Here is an 18,271-nt window from a genome sequence, read left to right as displayed (position 1 = left end):
CATGACATGTGGCTCACAGTGAGATGGATGGGTGTTCATGCCCTTCACTCCTGTCTCACACGGTCATGGCACACGATGTCCCTCAGCCCCTCGGAAGCCTGGTTTGAGCGGTTTCTTCCCTGGAAGGACTCATGGGATGAACAGCTTCCTCCCTTCCTACAGAACGCTGCTCCCCAGCAGGGCCACCCCGTCTCCATGGCCAGGATGGTGAGAGGTCAACACCTGCTCTCCGTGCGTCTTTGAAGCCACAGTCAAGAAAGGGTCATGCCATATGTACGTCCCTGTGGCCTCCCACCCAGGCGCAGGCTAGATGCCAATGACATATTACCTAAGAGCACTTGTGTTTCGAGGGTTCCAAGTTTGGGGATGCAGTGACACATGGTCTGCAAGCCAAGCTGTGATATCTTCCGAGTCGGTCCCCGGGGGGACATGGCATTGACCTCAAGCATTTCTCTCTTTCAGACCGACCCCCACAGTGCCCCGGTTGTTCTGAGAAATGTTTCTCCTGCTGTCACTGTTTATCTAAGTTTTTCATGAGAAGCGATTGCACCATTTCTGGTCAAACAGCTTCCGAGATGTCTCTGGAGAGAGAGGAGGCTGGAGGCTTTCTGGCGAGGCTGGGACGTTTTAGATTTCGTCGTGGGGGAAGGGCTCTTTCCCATCTGAACGACAGATGTCCTTTGCTGTGTTTGGGGAAGTTTAGAAAGAAGGTTGTTGATGAGTCATTGACTCCAGTGAGTTTAATGAAAGCTGTGGGCTTTTTATTTATTCTTTCTCGGCAGAAAGCTGTGCTGAGTGAAAGATGAGCCTTTCTCCATTGCTGGAGAAACCGACAGGCGAACCTTTGATGTCAGTGGAGATTTTAGGGTTACCTGCTGGCTGTTTAGATAACACGTTTCTGCTCAGACATTGGAAAATGAGCATGCGTGTGCATACATGCATGTGTGTGTGTGCTTGCTTGCTGGTGTTGGCAGGTGGGACCGTCTTTTTTCCCCGTGATTAGAGCGACCTGCTTCCAAGTTCAAGAGTTTCAGTGGTGAGCAGGTGGTGAGGCTGTGGATGGTGACCTGCTGGATGGGACACAGGGGGCCACGTCGCCCGTCCTGCATCCAGGACACGAATGCTCCGAGGAGCCCAGCATGTGTGGGCTGACGGACACAGGCAGCAGAGGCTCCTCTCAGTTCCAGTTTGCCTCCAGGACCCAGGGGAGGCAGAAATGGGAGGGGTGAGTGTGGACGGAGCCCCTTCTTCCTTCCAGGGCACTGTGTAGCCTGTGTCCACCCAGCACGTGTCTGTATGATGGTCCCGAGCCGCCTGCCAGGCCCTGGGATGCGCGCTGGGCTGACGGTGGGCATGGCACAGGGCACAGGGCGCAGGGCTGGGCAGTGAGGACCCGGGTCCACAGAGTGGCCCTCGCACGTACTTCCTCCTCGTTTCTCTCTTAGGTTTCCAGCTTTCCTACCTCGCTTAGGAGTTTTCAAGTGTCATTTCATTCGTCCACTTGTGTGCCCCTTGCCGATGCCTGCGGTCTCGTCACCGCCCTGGGGAGCCCCGGGCACAAGGAATTCCAGGCAGATGTCGGCTCTTGCAGAACCAGCAGCAGCTGAGCCACCTTGTTCTGTGAGGTCTTGTCTCCGGCTTCCTGGCAGGCGGGGGCCGCTCACCCTCCCCACTCTGGGGTTTCTGGGGATGTCTCCACCTCTCTGTGGGGACAGGATGAGGCTGGGGGCGTGGTAACAGTGGTTTGGGGTGAAGGGGAGCAGGTCAGCCCCGTGACGGGGTCTCAAAGAAGCGCCAGGGGCTTCGTGCAGCCTCTGCTGTCCCCTCATGCACTCCCAGTGCCGGTCACTGCAGGATGAGAGTCTGGCTCTGCCCAGCACAGGTCAGCGCAGGTCAACCCAGGAAGGCAGGGGGTGTCCGGCCTGGCTTCATCTGGACCGGGCCTGACTGTCCCAGGTGGACAGGGGCCCGCTGACTTCCTGGGCACGGGGGTGTTCGCTTTAACAAAGGAGCCACCGAGAGCCCTTTGATAAGTGAGCAGGACCACACTTGGAATACAGGTCAGGGGGAGCACAGATCAGGGGAGCACGGGCTTTGCAGGGTTGGATACGGTGCCGCTGCACCCTATCCAGCCCTCCAAAGCTCTCAGGGACAGAAAGTCACACTCGCTGGGGATCATTGCACACGTCCTTGTCACGAAGCCAGCAAGCCACCGGCACCGCTCTGGTGTCAGGTGACATAGTCCCACGCTGCCCAGAGGGGCTCTGGACCACGAGCCCACCTCCTGCCAGCCCTTGGCTCCTCTTTGCTGCCCCAGAGACCCTCCTGAGACTGTCCGCCCTGGCGCGCCGGCCCCCTGGTCTCTTACAGACCCTCCTTCAGCACAAGGCACAGCCTGCAATGCGTTTGAAAATGAGGGTCCCATTTGCTGGGTCCCCCACTCAGGCTCATCAATCATGTCAGAACAATGCCTCTTCTCCATAGTGAGCACATGAGTCCCACCTTCTGTATCATTCCAGGTGCCCAAGTTCATGAGAGTGTCATCGGCGACAGGAGCTCACATGGCAGCCCCCACCTTGCGTAAGCGGCAGTCTGACTTGGGGTTGACTTAGGACCTTCCTCGAGCCATCTGTCCCCTTCCCTCTCTGCCGTCCACATGTCACTAGCACACTGAGCAGTGGCTGCCACCATACCAGGAGCCGGAGGACTGAGGATAGCCCTGTCCCCCAGCCCCAGGGATCTCAGCCTAGCTCAGGAGAGATGGCAGCTGTGCCCACGCCCCTAGGGCACTTGTCCTGTGAGCGCTCAGCATCTGACAGGCACCGGTTTTTAGTGCCTGACCACGAGGCAGGAATGTCAGCACCACAGCACAGGTCACCTCTCGGGGGTCAGCGCTGAATCCACCCCTGGGCCCTGTGGTACCCTAGGTCACCTCATTCCAGGGGCTCGCCCACTGCCCTAATCTGACCCACTGAGGACTGAGGCAGCGCCTGCCCTGAGGACTTCCCTGTCTTCTTCGCCTGCTGCCCTCTGCTGGCCTTCCCCAGAGGGGCTGACCCCTTCACTTTGTCAAACCTGAATTGCAGACACCGTTTAGGACTCGCCGTGGCCCCCTGGGCAGGAGCGCCTGGACAGCACCTGCACGGAGGGGCCACCGTGGGACACGGGCTGCAGCGTGGCCGTGCGGAGGGGCTGGCGACGCACATCTTACCTTGTACATGTTGCACAGCCCGGGCTGGCTGCGGGCGTGCGGGGTCAGCGGGCGCCTGCCCTGCTGGAGCCAGGGTACCTGCCAGAGGGACACAGAGTGGCCGGTTGAGTCCACGGGGGCAGTGCTGGCAGCGTGCATGGGCAGAGAGGAGGGGGGGGCGGACATTAGGGGACGAGGGGCATTAAGGGGACAGGGGCGGGGGGAGGGAAAGACGGCCACTCCAGCCCCAAGGGCAGATGGACAGGCGAGAGAGGAGGAACAAGAGACAAGATTTCGGAAAGAATCCTCTCCGTCCACGTCCTATTCTGAGAGCCTGTGCCTGGCTACGTGGCCAGGTGTTTTTTTATTTTTTATTTTTGTTTTTGTATTATTCTAAAGTGAGAGGCGGGGTGGCAGACAGACTCCCGCATGCGCCCGACCAGGATCCACCTGGCATGCCCACCAGGGGTGATGCTCTGCCCCTCCGGGGCGTCGCTATGCCGCAACCAGAGCCACTCTAGCGCCTGAGGCAGAGGCCACAGAGCCATCCCCAGCGCCCGGGCCATCTTTGCTCCAATGGAGCCTCGGCTGCGGGAGGGGAAGAGAGAGACAGAGAGGAAGGAGAGGGGGAGGGTGGAGAAGCAGATGGGCGCTTCTCCTTGTACCCTGGCCGGGAATTGAGTCCAGGACTTCCACATGCCGGGCTGATGCTCTACTACTGAGCCAACTGGCCAGGGCTGGCCAGGTTTTCTTAAAATTGTATCAGACGTCGAACTCGCGTGGCCGCTAGGGAAAAGGGACAGAGCAGTGTCCAGCCCGACGAGCTGCCCTGGGAGGGTCTGAGGTGCAGTGAGTGCACGTCATCTCGGTTCATCTGCAGAGTGTAACTTTCTGTCATGTGTATCGGGGGCGTCAGCCTCCACGCTAGGTCCATGGTGGCCGTCACGCTTGCTCGTGAGGTGAACAGTGGCTGTCACTCCCGTTTGGGCCCCTCAGCATAAGGACGTGATTTTTGGAGCAGCAAGGTTCTCAGATCCACTCCAGCCAACCACACGGCATCACCAGTTCTCAGGGACATTCGTCCTTGTTGGGGACATTTAGGAGCCTAATTTTTTTTGGGGGCGGGGAGAGGTGATGAAGGAACCTCAGTGGAAACAGTGAGGCAGTGGCTGAGGGAGCAGCAGGCGGATGGCCGTCTAGTGATGGCCTGGAGCTGGGCACTCCCACTGGGGAACTCTGTTGCGCTCCACAGCGCCACTGGCCTGCTCTGCCCCAGAGAGCCATCATCGGCCTGTTAGCTCTCGCCAGGGAAACACAGTGTTGGATGAACAGCACACCCCAGGAGCCCAATATTAATAGAGTTTAATATTCCTTGACATGAGCAGTGCATTAACCTCAGCTCTACTGTGATTAATCTTCCTAAATCATAGTCTCCGCCATGGCCTCCGCTGCAAGACGGTTCCTATGAGCTTTGAGCAATGTGGGCAAGGGAATATTATGACAGGACCAAAGTAAATGGCCCAGAGAAGTCCTGTCTTTAGACTGTCCAGCACAATGGGGACTGACGGACAGAGAGAGAGAGAGAGAGAGAGAGAGAGAGAGAGACTTGCAGTGGTCAAGTGATAAAATCAACACTACAGGTTTCGAAGGATGTCTTGCATTGGCTACAGATAAAGTTTTTAGTAAACAGGTTAATGGCTGGTTATCCATGGAAATAAATGGTAGTTATGACACGGAGACATGTTATCATGTTCCAGACACATAACTATGAAATGAGGACACTTGGATGTTGGCCATGCAGCTCACGCAAGCGTCCAAAAGGCCGTCTCTCTACCAGCGAGAAAGCCCGGTGGTTTTAGTCTCTGGTGCTGGGAACTTACAGGAGCCAGACAGCTGTTAGTTCAGGGTATGTGTCCCTGTGGCCGTCTCTGCCTTTGATAAGGCCCGGCTGTCTCCACAGGGGGCGGGGACCCTGCAGGGGCAGTGTACGGGCAAGCCTGGGTTATACACGTGGTTACAAGGCAAAGGAGAAGTATCGGACTTGTTTCTCCTCTATTGGAGACAAGGGCACCTCTCAGCGAGGGGAGCCTCTGAGAGACGTGCAGGCAGCACTGGGGTTGGGGAGTGCCCTCACTGTCACCCACGGACGTCTCAGGCGCTGGCCTCCAGAGGGGACAGGAGGGGTCGGGCGGGACAGGGCTGCAGCCTGGAGGTCTCCAGCCTCGCGGACTGACCAGAGCATGGGAAACCCAGCTTCAGCGCCAGTTCCCACTGCAGCCACCTGTCTCCATGGGAACAGAAGGGAGACCCCTGTCTCCCCTCTGCCTGCCTCAGAGGCGGGGGTCCTGGCTGCTCTGAAAAGCAGAAACTCCTAGTGGAAGGAGAGGGGCAGGAGCCAGGCCCCCGACATCCCACTTGCTGGTCAGCCCGTGGGCATGTGGGCTCTGAGACCGGGTCGCTTTTCTGCGCCTTCCCTCCATTTTTCCTAATTTCTGGGAGGTGGAAGGTTCTGGAGCATTTCAGAGCGCGGTGATAGACACCGTGGGGACCTCTGAGACAAGTTCCTCTAGACTCTGACGGGGTCTCTACAGCTCCGTCAGTCCTTGATGACTTCTGCCTGGGGGGCCGGGGAGCGGGTCCCCAGCGATGCCCGACCCCCCTCGGAAGTCCGGCTAAGCTCTCCACCAGCCCAGCGGAGCGGCCTGGCCCCCAGAGGAGAGTCAGTGGTGATGGTCAGAGGGCGGGTCAACATGGCCGAGTGAGGAAGGACAGGGGTCTGCATGAAGCGGGAGCCATGTGCAGAGGGGACAGGACACCAACCCTAACCCGTGACAACACGGCTTCCCACCCCAGGCTTACCCTGCGAGCGTCTCAGGTCCTTGCCGCCGTCCTCAGGAGAGCCAGCCCCTGCCCCCCCACCCCGCGTGCACCCCGCCCTGGGCTCACACTAAGTGTGGGGTGCAGCGTCACAGACCTGCGGGGTCCAGTGTCTGCTGAGTGCCGCTGCCCCCACGTCAGCAGCACAGTGCTCAGGGGGAGATGCGAAAACACTGAGCAGAGCTCAGGCAGTCGCAACAGACCGGACACTGAGCTGCCCACGCGGACCAAGCTGTCACACGTCTGCGACGAAGGCGGTCGAGGGAGGGACTGCGACCTCCAGGTGCAGAAGGTGCGTGCTGGGCCGGCAGACTCACCTGTCAGTGGCGGGTGGGGAGCCACTGGGAACACGTGTGCTTAGCAAGGAAGGGCCGCCAGAGAGGACAACTTAAAAAATTCACATGCAATTAGTACACTGTCCTGTCTGTTAAAACGTTTAATGAATGCACACAGAGGAAGTCACAGGTCAGAGTCACACATTTCATCACAAGATCAAGTTTGGACATAACCACCAGGAGCCCATCACTACGAGATACATCAACGTGATTGACACATGTATCACTCGGTGAACGCGGCAAGGCCCCCGCCAACAGGGGGACGTGACATTCTAACTTAACCATGGTCCGTTAAGGCACAGTGTGCACCGAGGGTGAGGGATGGCAGGAGGACGTGGTCGAGAGCGGAGCCCCCTGACCAGGAGATGTTCAGGATCGTGACACTTTACAGGGAACTCCTGCAGGAAGTCTCCCAAGCGTTTTCATTGGGGTGCAGAAACAAACACACCTGCCACCACATCTGGCCTTTTTTTTTTTTTTAAATCCTAGAAAGATCTCTTGGCAAACAAATGTACCGAGTGGCAGGTGGTTGCTGCGGAGACCCACACAAAAGTCCAGTGGGGCTCCCTGTGCGTCCCTGCCCTCCTGGGTGGGGGACGTCCCCATAGGAAGGGCATGTGTGCGGGGCCACTGGCCGTGACGTTGGCGCCAGATGCACGCACAGGGAGGGCTTGGCCACTGGCACGCTTCCCACTGTGTCCTCTGTGCCGCCACCCAGGGCCCCACTCCCTGAGGGGAGACAGCGCCCACCTCCACAAGGAGAGTACCATGTTAGCAGGGAAGCACTGGGTTACTGCAGAACAAAAATGTGGCCAAATAAATGAAAATGCAGTGGGAAAATAATATATCAAGAGACTGAACATGGCGATGGACCAGTGAGATTGGTCTCGGCCCCAGGCGTTCAATGACCATGCTTCTTACCCCGGCACTCCACACGAGAAGCACAGAGACAACGCTGAGTGATGGCATGCGTGCACACAATGCTCTGGAGGTGATGGACACGGTAAAAAACAAACCAGGCGACACCCTCAGGACAGAAGCCGGTGCCTTCTGTTCACGTGGGCCGAGGCAGAGAGCTAGACCTGCGTGTTCTCACTGCCTTCCCGCCCGGAAACTGTCCAGGTCACACCTGTGTCCAGTATAGTTATCTCCTAGACCTCCCTACTTTTAGATAAAGAGGGACAAGCTCAATTTCCACACTTGGGGTTTCCGGGCTTTGGCCAGTGAGGCCGGAGCAGCTGCCGCCCTGGTCCTGGCCCCTGGAGTGCTACTGGCCATGCAGGTTCCACAGGGACAGGAGGGGAGGATGTGACTTTGAGAGCCGCACTCTCCAAACTGACCAGCGCCCTGGCATCTCTGTCCCAAGTGCCCAGCACTCCGCACCAGCCCACCGCCCGAGGGCCGGGGCCTGGGGGGCCGGGGGACCTGGACCGTGGCCAGCAGCAGCCCTCCTCTCCATCTCCCAACAAAGGAGTGTGTTTCCCATCAATGCGCTTTTTCATCGCAGCTCCCAAAAAATTATGCCTCATCAAGGAATTTGAAATGCACTTTCCTGGAATGTCAAGTCCCTACCACACAGAGAGTGGGTGCTGCTGGTGCATTCCCAGGATTGGGGGCGGCCCTGGCCCCAGCCCAGGGGAGGGGGGGGTCCCGGGAAGGACAGCCCCTGCCCCTGTCCAGGTGGTCACTCCAAGCAGTCCTGCCCAGCTCTATCAGAAAATCCTCTCTCGACGGGCTGCCGCCACCCACAGGCCTGCGGTTGCCCAGGAACATCCTGTGACCCTTAGATGATTATCTCAGGAAGGAACAGTGACGTGAGCTTTTGGGGAATATCCTGAAGTCTTGGGATCCCTCCCTATTCTTTTTTTTTTAAAGTTTTAATGCAAAGGGCCCTGCTGGCCTGTAAGACGAGGGCGCTCCTGATTTAGAGACAGAGCAGAGCAAACACAGGGTCAGACTGGACCCCTGGGCAGCACGCCCCAACCTGCCCACAGGCTCCCGGGGCCGTGCGGGCGTGTCTGTGGGCGCCCAGCACACTACGCTCACCTGTCCAGCGTTTGAAAGCAAAGGGAGAATCTGCCATGAGTAGGCGAGCCGGACCAACACTGTCAGGCATTCTCACTCACACTGCCAGCAAAAAGACCCCTCCAGAAGAACTCTCCGCCCCGGCTTCATCATGAGCAACCGTATGGTTACGGGGCGAACTCTGACTGATGTCTTGGGCATCCAAGAGCCAAAGGCTGATCCTTTTAAGATCTTCCTTTGGCCCTCAGATGTGAACATGACTAATACTTCCAAAAGTCTAAAAAAACCCAATGACTTAACCCTTGTTTTCATTTTTAAAACAGTTCTGTGAAAATGTTTGTTGAGTTTTCTGGGACCCTCAACAACCTCGCCACCCTCTTGGCATCGCGGATGCCCACTTCCGACACTGGAGTCTTTTCTTTGGAAACAGCAGAGAGTATAAGACACTGAGAGCCATCACGGCTGTAATTCCACATAAAGGAAGACAACCATGTATATGTCTATAATAACCCCTTTGGAGATAAAGTCACAATATAACTTTTTAAACTCAAACTATGACCCTGAAATGAAGCTTATTTTATAATATATGCTCTCCAGCTTTTTTTTTTTTTTTGCACAGTTTAACTGTATTTCTCCTGCTCCTTGGGTTAAGCAAAGTACTTTCAGGTTTCAAAGCTGTTGGTGCTGCGTGCGTATGGGTTGCTTAGCACAAGCGTGAGCCTTCACGAGGCCGCCAGGGTCCGGTGGGATGTGATAGCTGTGCTTGGAAAAGCAGCTGAGATCGAGATTAGCATTAGAATAGGTCAGATGACCGACATTTCAGGAAAAGGGGGAACTGCCCAAAGTTACAAATGGACACTGAAGGGACCAACCAGAACATGAATTCCAAAAGCTCTTAAGATAGATGAAGTGTTATTCACCCAAAAGTCATGAAACGTGTCCCCTAAAAGACCTGGACCCCCCAGCGGATGCAGAGGCATGACCCGTGCCCGAGACCCCAGGGCACCATGAGATCCGCAAACCAGGAAAAACTGGCATGTGTCATCATCAACAAGGTCAACTGTTTTAAGGATTGTAGTCGGAGTGGAAAGCTCATGTGACAGGCTCCTCAGCTTTCCAAGCAGCCCGGGATTTTGTAGGACGCTGTCACCACGCCCAGGGCTCTGCTGTACTACACGCTACTCAAAAGCCTCTCCTGACAAGCACAGTCCCAGCCTGAAGAGAAGCTGCATTTTATGCAACTTGTGAGCATACCCGTTAAGACGAGGGTGAGGGTTGTTTCTGCAAACCTCCCTCCTTCCACAATTACCCTGGCACCCAACACACTCACGAGCCACGTGACATGCTCCGTATTTGCCATGGGAATGCCACTCGGGGACAAATGACATCCACCAGCCACAAGAGAACCTATTCACAACCAACTCCAGGAGACACTGTCAGACTCAGGACCTCAGGCGGAGAGTTTTTTCCTTGTGATACATTTTTATCCACAGAGCATTTAAATAAAGAAACTTCATAGACGCTACATTCAAAGGCATGGAATCACAAAATAATACAGGTTTGATTCACAGACACACTCCTTTCTCCCTCCACCCTCTTCTGGGAAACAATTCAGACAAGGGAGAAGGTTTGCTTCAAGGCGAATTTCAATGTGCATTTGCTCCAGAGTCCTCATCAATCGCATCATTGTTGCAAAGCAACAGGGAGCGAGCTGCTCTTCGAGCAGCGCTTGGGGCCAAGAGGAAAGGAGGAGACTGACCCCGTGGGGAAGCTCACAGCGTGGGCAGGACAAGCAAAATCAGCCACAAAGCCCCCAAGCTTAAGACACTGGCGGGCGGCCGGCCGAGGATGTGGCACACGGCTTTCATCCACGCCACCCTTGGGGTGTGGAAGTCAGAATGTCCTTGCTCCCCTGAGCCACACTCGGAGGGCAAACCCTGGGTGAGGAGTGGGGAGCAAGGGGTTGAGTTAAGTGGGAATACGGGATAGCCCTGTGAGCCTTTCCAGCAAGGACGACACCCTGACACCCAGCACAGCTGTGCGAAGCGTGTCGCTGACTTGCTGCCTTTCCTTCCTCTTTCCCTTACTGACCGACTCCTTTACTCCTCGGAGCTCACCTTGCCTGAGCCCCGCTTGGGCACACCCCTGTCACCTCCAAAGAAGCGCCCCAGGGAGTCGAGGATGCCTGTGTCTCTGTGTCTCGGGAGGAAGGCATGCCGGGCGTGGTCCATGGCACTGGCGGAGGCCAGGTACTTGGATCCGTGCCTCTGAGAGGGTCTTTTCTGTGACGCCATTGCATCCAGGCCCTCAGGAGCGGTGGTGCTGTCCTCTCGGATGGTCTGGAGCTCGTCTGACTCCGAGGGCCTGTCTTTGAAGGTGTTGTCCTCCCTCCCCGGGGCATCTCGGGAGAAGAGGCGGATCAAGTGGGGGCGGCCCCCCGGGTCAGCTGGGCTGGCATCAGGCCAGGCATTCTTCGGGTTGGCTGTGCGCTTGGAGTCTGTCACGGCTCTGTCCTGAGATGAGGTCCTATTGTTCTGGTCCACATCTGCCTCTCCTGCAAACAACAGTGAGACGTGAACACGCCGTGCAAAGCCACGCTGGACAATGTCGCTTTCTTCCAGGGCCGGTCGCCAGGTCTCCTACAAAACCCTCAGGCTGACCGTCCTCTGCCATGGAGCGACGCAGCCCCCTCGCTCGCAAAGCCAGGCTGGGCACCTGGGGCTGCAGCTCCGCGTCCCAGGGGCCCGGGGACGGCCTGGCACTCCAGATTTGGGACCCTAGGTGAGAGCGGCCCAGCATACAGCCATCTGCCACATGTCCCCGCGGGTGTGGCCCCAGCTCCCTGTGGGAGAACCCAGCAGGGCGGGCACATTCATGGGATGTTTATGATCTAACCCCACTTGGGCATAAGCTAAAATGTTGGGAGCATTATTTGACAAAAAGGTATTTTTAGTGTTCTTGGTAAAAAGGGAGCTTTCCCCTGCTTTTCTCAATTTCTGCCCTAAAGGGACTGGGAGGGATGAGTGCGTGGGGCGCTTAGAGTTCTGCATCCAGCTGCCAAAGAGGCTTCTCGCCTCAGAGACTCTGGCTCAGGACATTTTGATCTGGTTTCTTCCCTGGAAGCCGCAGCAGGGAGACCACCTGAAGTGAAAATGGGGGCGTGTCACGCTGTGTCCTACCTCCTTGCTTTTAACAAAAAAGCATTTCTTTCAAGAAGGGTAACGCACCCACATTGCTCTCAAGGTACAAGTTAGGTTTACATGGACGTCAGTTAGTTGGTTTTCTCTCTCATCTTTATTGTTTATCTACGGAAAATGTGGTTTACCCACCCTCTCCTGTAATACTATCCGTCCACCTGCCCGTCCAACAATCTGCTCACTGACATTTACCCAACAGCGTCCATTCAGCCGTTCATCTGTCTAGCCGCCCACCCACCTGGACATCCAATCCTCTCCCCATCTGTACAGCCATCTACCCATCCGCCCACTCATCCACCTGCCCACCCATCATCTATCCACCTGTCCACCCCCACCTACCCACCCATTCAACTACCCACCCACCCACCCAGCTCTTCAGCCACTGAACCACCCACCCATCCACTCACCTATCTAACTACCCATCCACCCATCCACCTCTTACTAAGTACCTCATATGTGCAATGTCCCATGTTAGATGTTTGGGTCACGGTGATGAACAAGAGGGGTCCTTGTCTCATACAGAAATGGATGCATTGGTGAAATCATGTCCCCAAATTGTATGTCCAGGTCCCACACCCCCTGGCACCTAAGAAGGTGACCCTGTTTAGAAATAGGGTCTTTTGTAGGTCTCCTCAAGGGAAGATAGGGTCAGATTGGAGCCGAGTGGGCGCTGACCGGATGACCGGAATCTCACTAAGAGGAGGGACTTAGACACCCGGGGAAGAGGCCACGGGGAGATGCCGCAGGGGCTGAGCTGATGTGTCTACGAGACAAGGGATGGCTAGGGCTTCTGGGAACACCAGAAGGTGGCCTTCAGGGACGGTGGTCCTGCCGCCAGCTGGGGTCTGCCTTTGGCCTCCAGACTGAGAGGAGAAATTCTTCTTGTTTCAAGTCACCTGGTTTGTGGTAATTTGTCATGACAGCCACAGGAAGTGGATAGAACGTGCCATTTCATACCGAGTAATAATAGGAACGAACACAGAGACACCGGAAGGCCCCTGGAGGGACATTTGGGGAAATGAGACAGTGGCCACGTGAGCCCTGGGGTGGGGTTGGGTGCTCCTGTGGAGACTAGGACACCCAGGGTGGGGCCCAGGCAGAAGAAGCTTGGCGTGTCCTCCAGGAAGAAGCAGCAAAGCCCAGAGACTGAGGGGGGAGCAGATGGGGGAGGGGAGAGGTGAGGCAGAAGGTGGGGGTCTACGGCCAGACTGCGCAGGGCTTTCAGGGCTGAGCAAGGGGCTGGCCATCCCCCCACCCCCAGAGCAACGGGAGATGCCAGCAGGTGTGTGTGGGTGGGTGGGGCACAGAGACCAGACTTTAGGAAGAAGAAGGCCGGGCTTGCAGTTGAGGGCAGATGTGAGGGGCTGCCGTCCAGAAGAGATGAGTGTGCTCTGAGTGGGGGACAGGCAGGGACGGGAAGAGGACCATCGAGGGGTCACTGCACATGACGACGGGTGATGCAGTCATTCTCCCTGGTCATCTCTAGGTGACGAGTTTGTCTATCCACAATGCAAACTTCAACACACATATAAATAGCAAAAGGCAAGAAATTCTCTGCAGTCTTCCAATAAAATCACAGGGCTCAAGGGATGGTCCCACAATGGACAGTCCTCACGCAGTCAACGCATTGGTCTCTATTGGCAAGGCAGAGTAACTGACTCAACGACTATCACCACTGCTTGCAAGTGAGGAAGCCCAAGGTAAGCAGTCAGTGCCCGGGACACCCGGGACCTCGTCTGTGCTCCTGGGAGTCAGGGGTGCCTGTGGCGGCCACGCGCACGCCCTGGAACTGGGCTTGTCGGACGCGGCACGTCTCCCACGACTGCCGATTCTGTCCACGCACGTGGGAATGCCAACATCTACAGCCCATCTGTGAAAACACTCTGTGGCACCCTCAGCACATGAAGACACGGTGGCCAGTCCGGGGCCGTGGGGACTTTGTAGGGCGCAAAGCTAGCTTTGCAGTGGCCCCAGGAAGAGCCTGATTTTCTAGCTGTGCTTCAGGTTCTGGGGCTATGAGGAATCTGCACAAACGTGGAGGGAAACAGTGGCTGCATTGTCCTGGGTCTGATGCAGGAACGAACATGAGAGCTGCTGAATACTGACATGTTCGCAACAGTTGGGCTTTGTGTCCCTGACTGTGGGCGTTTGTGAGGTGCAGAGTAGGGCATCTGTGCCCCGACAGCACCCTCTCCCTGTGCGCAAGGGGGACGGGGAGAGCAGAAGTCTGTGGATGTGCGGCGTGTTTTTGTTATTTTGGATGGGCTAGTGCAGTTTTCATTTGCCAGTTAACATCCGCTTTAGTCACACGCAAGCCCAACGCCCGGCTTTGCGGGAGTCACTAATCGTGGAGCCCGGCACGTTGCACAAGTATGAGGCTCGGATCTGATGCCGCAGGAACATCGCCAACTGTATTGCACCGTGGCGTGGACTCTACAGGAGTCTGCAAGAAAACGTCTTAAAAAAAAACACTAGCAAAACTAATCATTGCAATGCTAGCATAAGCCCCAGAAAACACAGGTGGGCTTGTACTGGCCTGTGGAAGGTGCTGATATTAAAATCACACAGGGGCAGAGAGATGCCAGCCAGGAGCGCGGTGACATCAGGGGACAGCGTCGACCGTTGGAAGAGACTGACAGCTGTCATGACTGAGGGGCTCCTGTCATGAAGGCCATGGCCACAGCCACGGCTGCCCCACTAACACCCTGTGCCCAGCGGATCCCATATCCATCACCCCTCCCTGGCGAGCAGGGCGCTTGCCTTCCGGGGGGGGGGGGGCTCTGGACCGTGTCTTACAGGACTGACCGGGGCCACCTTCGCTCCTCTTCTTCCCTTCGGCACCACCCACCGGGTTGGCTTCACCCTGACTTCAGAAGAAGGTCCTGGGGGTCCCTGCGTGTCTGTGCCTGGCCCTGCCAGCTGCTCTGCGCAGAGGGGCCGCGGGGCCATGGAATCTGCCGTGTGGGCCTGGCTGAAAAGGATCCTCCTTGTTTTACAGAACGCGTCTGTCCCGGGTGGGCTGCGCTGGGGGTCAGCGCGGAGGGCGAGGGAACAAAGGCCTCGGTGTGGCTGCGGGCTGCTGTGGCAGAAATCCTGCATGTATGAGAGGCACGCGGCCTCCCGCCTGGCCGCCGCAGGGATCTCTTTAGAACGCTTCTCACAAACGAGTCTTATCAACCCACCCAGTTCTCACGAATGCCTCCTTTGTGTGCCCAGAACATATAGTTTTTATTTGCTCTAAACAGCTCACCCTTGAGCCCTCCCACAGCAGGGGTGGGGCCGGGGGCTCCGCTGTGCCCGTCCCGGGGCCTGTGTTTCTTCACCGTGCAACGGGGGAGACTGTCGTAGGCCCCGCTTCCCAAGCCCAGGGGCCGTGAAGATGGTATTTTAAACAGGGTGTTCCATGGGCACACTCGGATGAGTCTCACAGTAACTTTGTCCCAACAATCATGACCTTCAATGGCCACAGAGAAGCAGGCTGTCCCCGGCCTTGCTCCCAGCCCCCCCCCCCCCCGTCACTTCCTTTACTTGGACTCATTTTGGCCCTTCGTCCCTGTTGTCCTTCCAAATGGCTCTGCGAGCCTCCTGCCTTGTGTGTGTGTGTGTGTGTGTGTGTGTGTGAGAGAGAGAGAGAGAGAGAGAGAGAGAGAGAGAGAGACAGGAGGCAGCCACGACTTCATTTCTGATCTGAGTTGAAAAGCAGTTTCGCCTGACGCGAGGCGTTCACACCCTGAAACTCCTCACAGGCTCGCTGGGCTGGGAGTGATTTGGGGAGGGATCATGTTACCTGCCAGCTGGTCAGAGCTCGAGCCGCCACCTTCCGCCGGCTGCCCAGCCCGTGCTCAGAGAGGATGCTCAGCCCAGACTTAGGTTCAGGCGCGGCCCAGGGTCTCCATGCGGCAGGGTCTGCTTCCAGGCACTTGAGAAGGTGGAAAAGGCCTGTCTTGGCTCTGGGCAGTCACTGCTCCAACGCCCACCCCCATCCTGACACGGGTCCTATTGTCCTCCTAGGGACTCTAAGAGATATCCCTCGCTTCCTGCTTCCTTTTGTCCAATAGAAATGCCACAACGGACAACTGAAACACATACCCCAAACAGTGTGACCCCCAACATGCACACACATGGTTTGAGGCATGCCTATGGGGGTGGCACTGGGGGCAACGGGCACAGGTCAGGTCAAAGGGGAGATCCAAGTGCGGAGCCCTCGCTGGCTGTTGCCGGGCATGTGGTGTGGGTGAGGCTGAGCCGACACTCAGGGCCTGCCCTGCTCCCAACCAGCCCCAGCTGAAGACATGTGCAAGAAGGGAGGGAAAGATGCAGGAGCAAAGGTGACACCTTTTGTGGGAGGTGCAGAGGGGACATTCCTGGTGGGCAAATAGAACGTGGGAGAAAGGTCTGAAATTACAAGTCAGAATGGTAAGAGGCCAGCCAACGGACACTGATGGGACTGAGGATGTGATGTTTGTGAAGTCCTCTCTGACACTCCTTCACGCTTGTCCCCATGGCCCACAAAAGAGCCCAGGCCACCAGCCCAATTTTGTCTCCTAGGCAACCAGGCTCAGAGGGTCTTATCCCAGCACACGGGCAGCGGGCACCCAAACCCACGTGCTCTGATTGCCCAAGCCCAGCGCGGAAGTCAGACTTCAGGACCCGGAGTATGAGAATTTAGTTGCCCCTCAGCCCAGGTGTGCGCCCAGAGAGTGAGCAGCTACCGCCAGTTACGATGTGCATGGCTGACGCTTCACGCTGGACATGGAAGGTAGTTTTAAACAGATGTCTTTAGTTTAATCTCATGAATAAAATTAATAACAACTACCTTGAAATGAGAAGAAGGCTGTGTACGCTTGCCAAAAGGAAGCCAGTCCTCTGGGGGGTAATTTATATTTAATTTAGACCCAGGGCCACCCGAGATCCTCGACAGGGACCCAGGGCACCAAACTCAGAAGGTGAATGCAGATAAGTGAACGGCACACGACCTTATCTCATGGGACTGGATGTCAGAGGAGAGCTGTCACTTTGATACAGCAACACTGACGTCGGGAGGAGCTGCGAGTAAACGGGAAAAAGAAGGGGTTTGTGCTCACTTATCCCTGAGAGGCTGAGGGGAGAGAGAACCAGAAAGAAACACAGAGGTGAGCTTCTAGCACCCGTACTGTCCCCAGAGGAAACGTTTTTCATGCAACCCTTTCATCACGGATCCGAGAGAGGCAAATGCTGTGAAGCTTGTATCATGTGTCTGCATGGCTACGAGTTACCTTCGCTTTCCTAACAATAGGTAAACTGCTCTCACCGTTGAGAAATTTGTTAAAACAGAATCACATATGAATAATAGAACCCCAGGTGCATGGATGAAATGCATCTCTATGCCCCGCATCCATGTCCTGTACAAGGTCAAGACTGAGGGGCTAGGGTTTTCTCATAGTGTCCGTTTTCTTCCCCTTCAAGTCTGAAGTTTGTCTGCTAAACCATGACATAATATAAGACGGTCTATTTTGGAAGAATTGACACTAAAAGCAAAAAAACCAAAGAGATTTGTGCAACAGAAGCGACATTATCTATCTGTAACCAGCGGAACGATGTGACCTGTCTAGTGACCACGGCGTTACAAAAGCAAGCCAGAGAGAGGAGCGGCCACTGCGGAGGTACAGCCAAACCAGGAGTCGCAGTCAAGTGCAGGTGTGCATGTTGAAGGCATGACTATCCAACATCTACCTGCAATTTTTCCAGATTAAAGACAGGAGAGGAGGTGGATGTGCAGAAAGCGGCAAGCTTCCCAATGCCCTGGGCAACAGCAGGTCCAAGAAGACCTGACCCAGGGCATTGGGTCACCTTGCTTTGGCATTTTGCCTTTGTCAGGTGAACAGGGAGCAAGAGCCCACCCTGCATGAACTCCTTTGACAGGCATCCCTTTCCTTAGCTACGACATAGAATCAAGTTTAAACCTCACTCTTAAAAAAAAAGATTTGTATTATTTGGTAACTATTCAGAGGATACTTTGATCATTCATTACTTGGACAACCATCAGAAACAGTCACCATGTATATAGACTCAGTTTTGCAGGACCCCTGGGCATAATCCATGGGTTACAATGTAAAACCTTCACAGATACATCCACTCTTGGGTGTTTTGGTAAAGAGAGGGCTTACTTTTTAGATCTTTTCTTGGGGACAGTCGCAGATCTGCACGGCAGCACTTTCTGTCCCTGGAGGCCACAGGAACAATGGTGTCAAATGTCTGGTGTGAGGACCGGGGCCCTGCACACAATGTCTGCTTTTCACAGGCAGTCGGGCCCAGCACCCGGGAGGTGCCCGCGGCTCAGTGGGTACCAGCCAGCGGCAGACACTGCTATCTTTTAAGGATAAAAATAACTTTCAAATTCTTCAAGTATGGGAATAGAGTTAGTGAAATACTTACCAAAAAACCCTCAGGCAATAAAACAGGAATTTTCAGGGAAAAAAAAGGTAGTGTAACAATTAGATACATGGGAATAAAGGAGATATTCTAAGATATTTATAAAAAAGCAGTATCCATCTCTGCTGCTTTAACTATTTCTAGGCATATATTATTTTAGCCAATGCATACTAGTAGTATTTTAGATGGCATAGTATTCGGGGGGTGTTGTTTATTTTCTTTTTTAGAAATCATTC

The 18,271-nt window shown here is 55.6% G+C and overlaps 1 protein-coding gene across 6 annotated transcripts in view; it reads right to left on the bottom strand.

The window, feature by feature from the left end:
* MBP (myelin basic protein) overlaps positions 1-18,271 on the bottom strand; it is a 74,998-nt gene that overhangs the window by 16,499 nt on the left and 40,228 nt on the right. For 5 of the 6 annotated variants that reach the window (XM_066247019.1, XM_066247018.1, XM_066247021.1 and 2 more), the window contains exons 4-5: positions 10,545-10,981; positions 3,212-3,289 (exon numbers count right to left, since the gene is read on the bottom strand). In XM_066247019.1, coding sequence (XP_066103116.1) covers positions 3,212-3,289; positions 10,545-10,981 — 515 coding nt within the window. The remainder of the gene's footprint in view (positions 1-3,211; positions 3,290-10,544; positions 10,982-18,271) is intronic. The other variant, XM_066247020.1, reaches the window with a different exon arrangement.

Source organism: Saccopteryx bilineata, chromosome 11, assembly GCF_036850765.1.
Source record: "Saccopteryx bilineata isolate mSacBil1 chromosome 11, mSacBil1_pri_phased_curated, whole genome shotgun sequence".
NCBI classification, from domain to species: domain Eukaryota; kingdom Metazoa; phylum Chordata; class Mammalia; order Chiroptera; family Emballonuridae; genus Saccopteryx; species Saccopteryx bilineata.
This window is presented reverse-complemented; position numbering and strand designations above follow the sequence as displayed.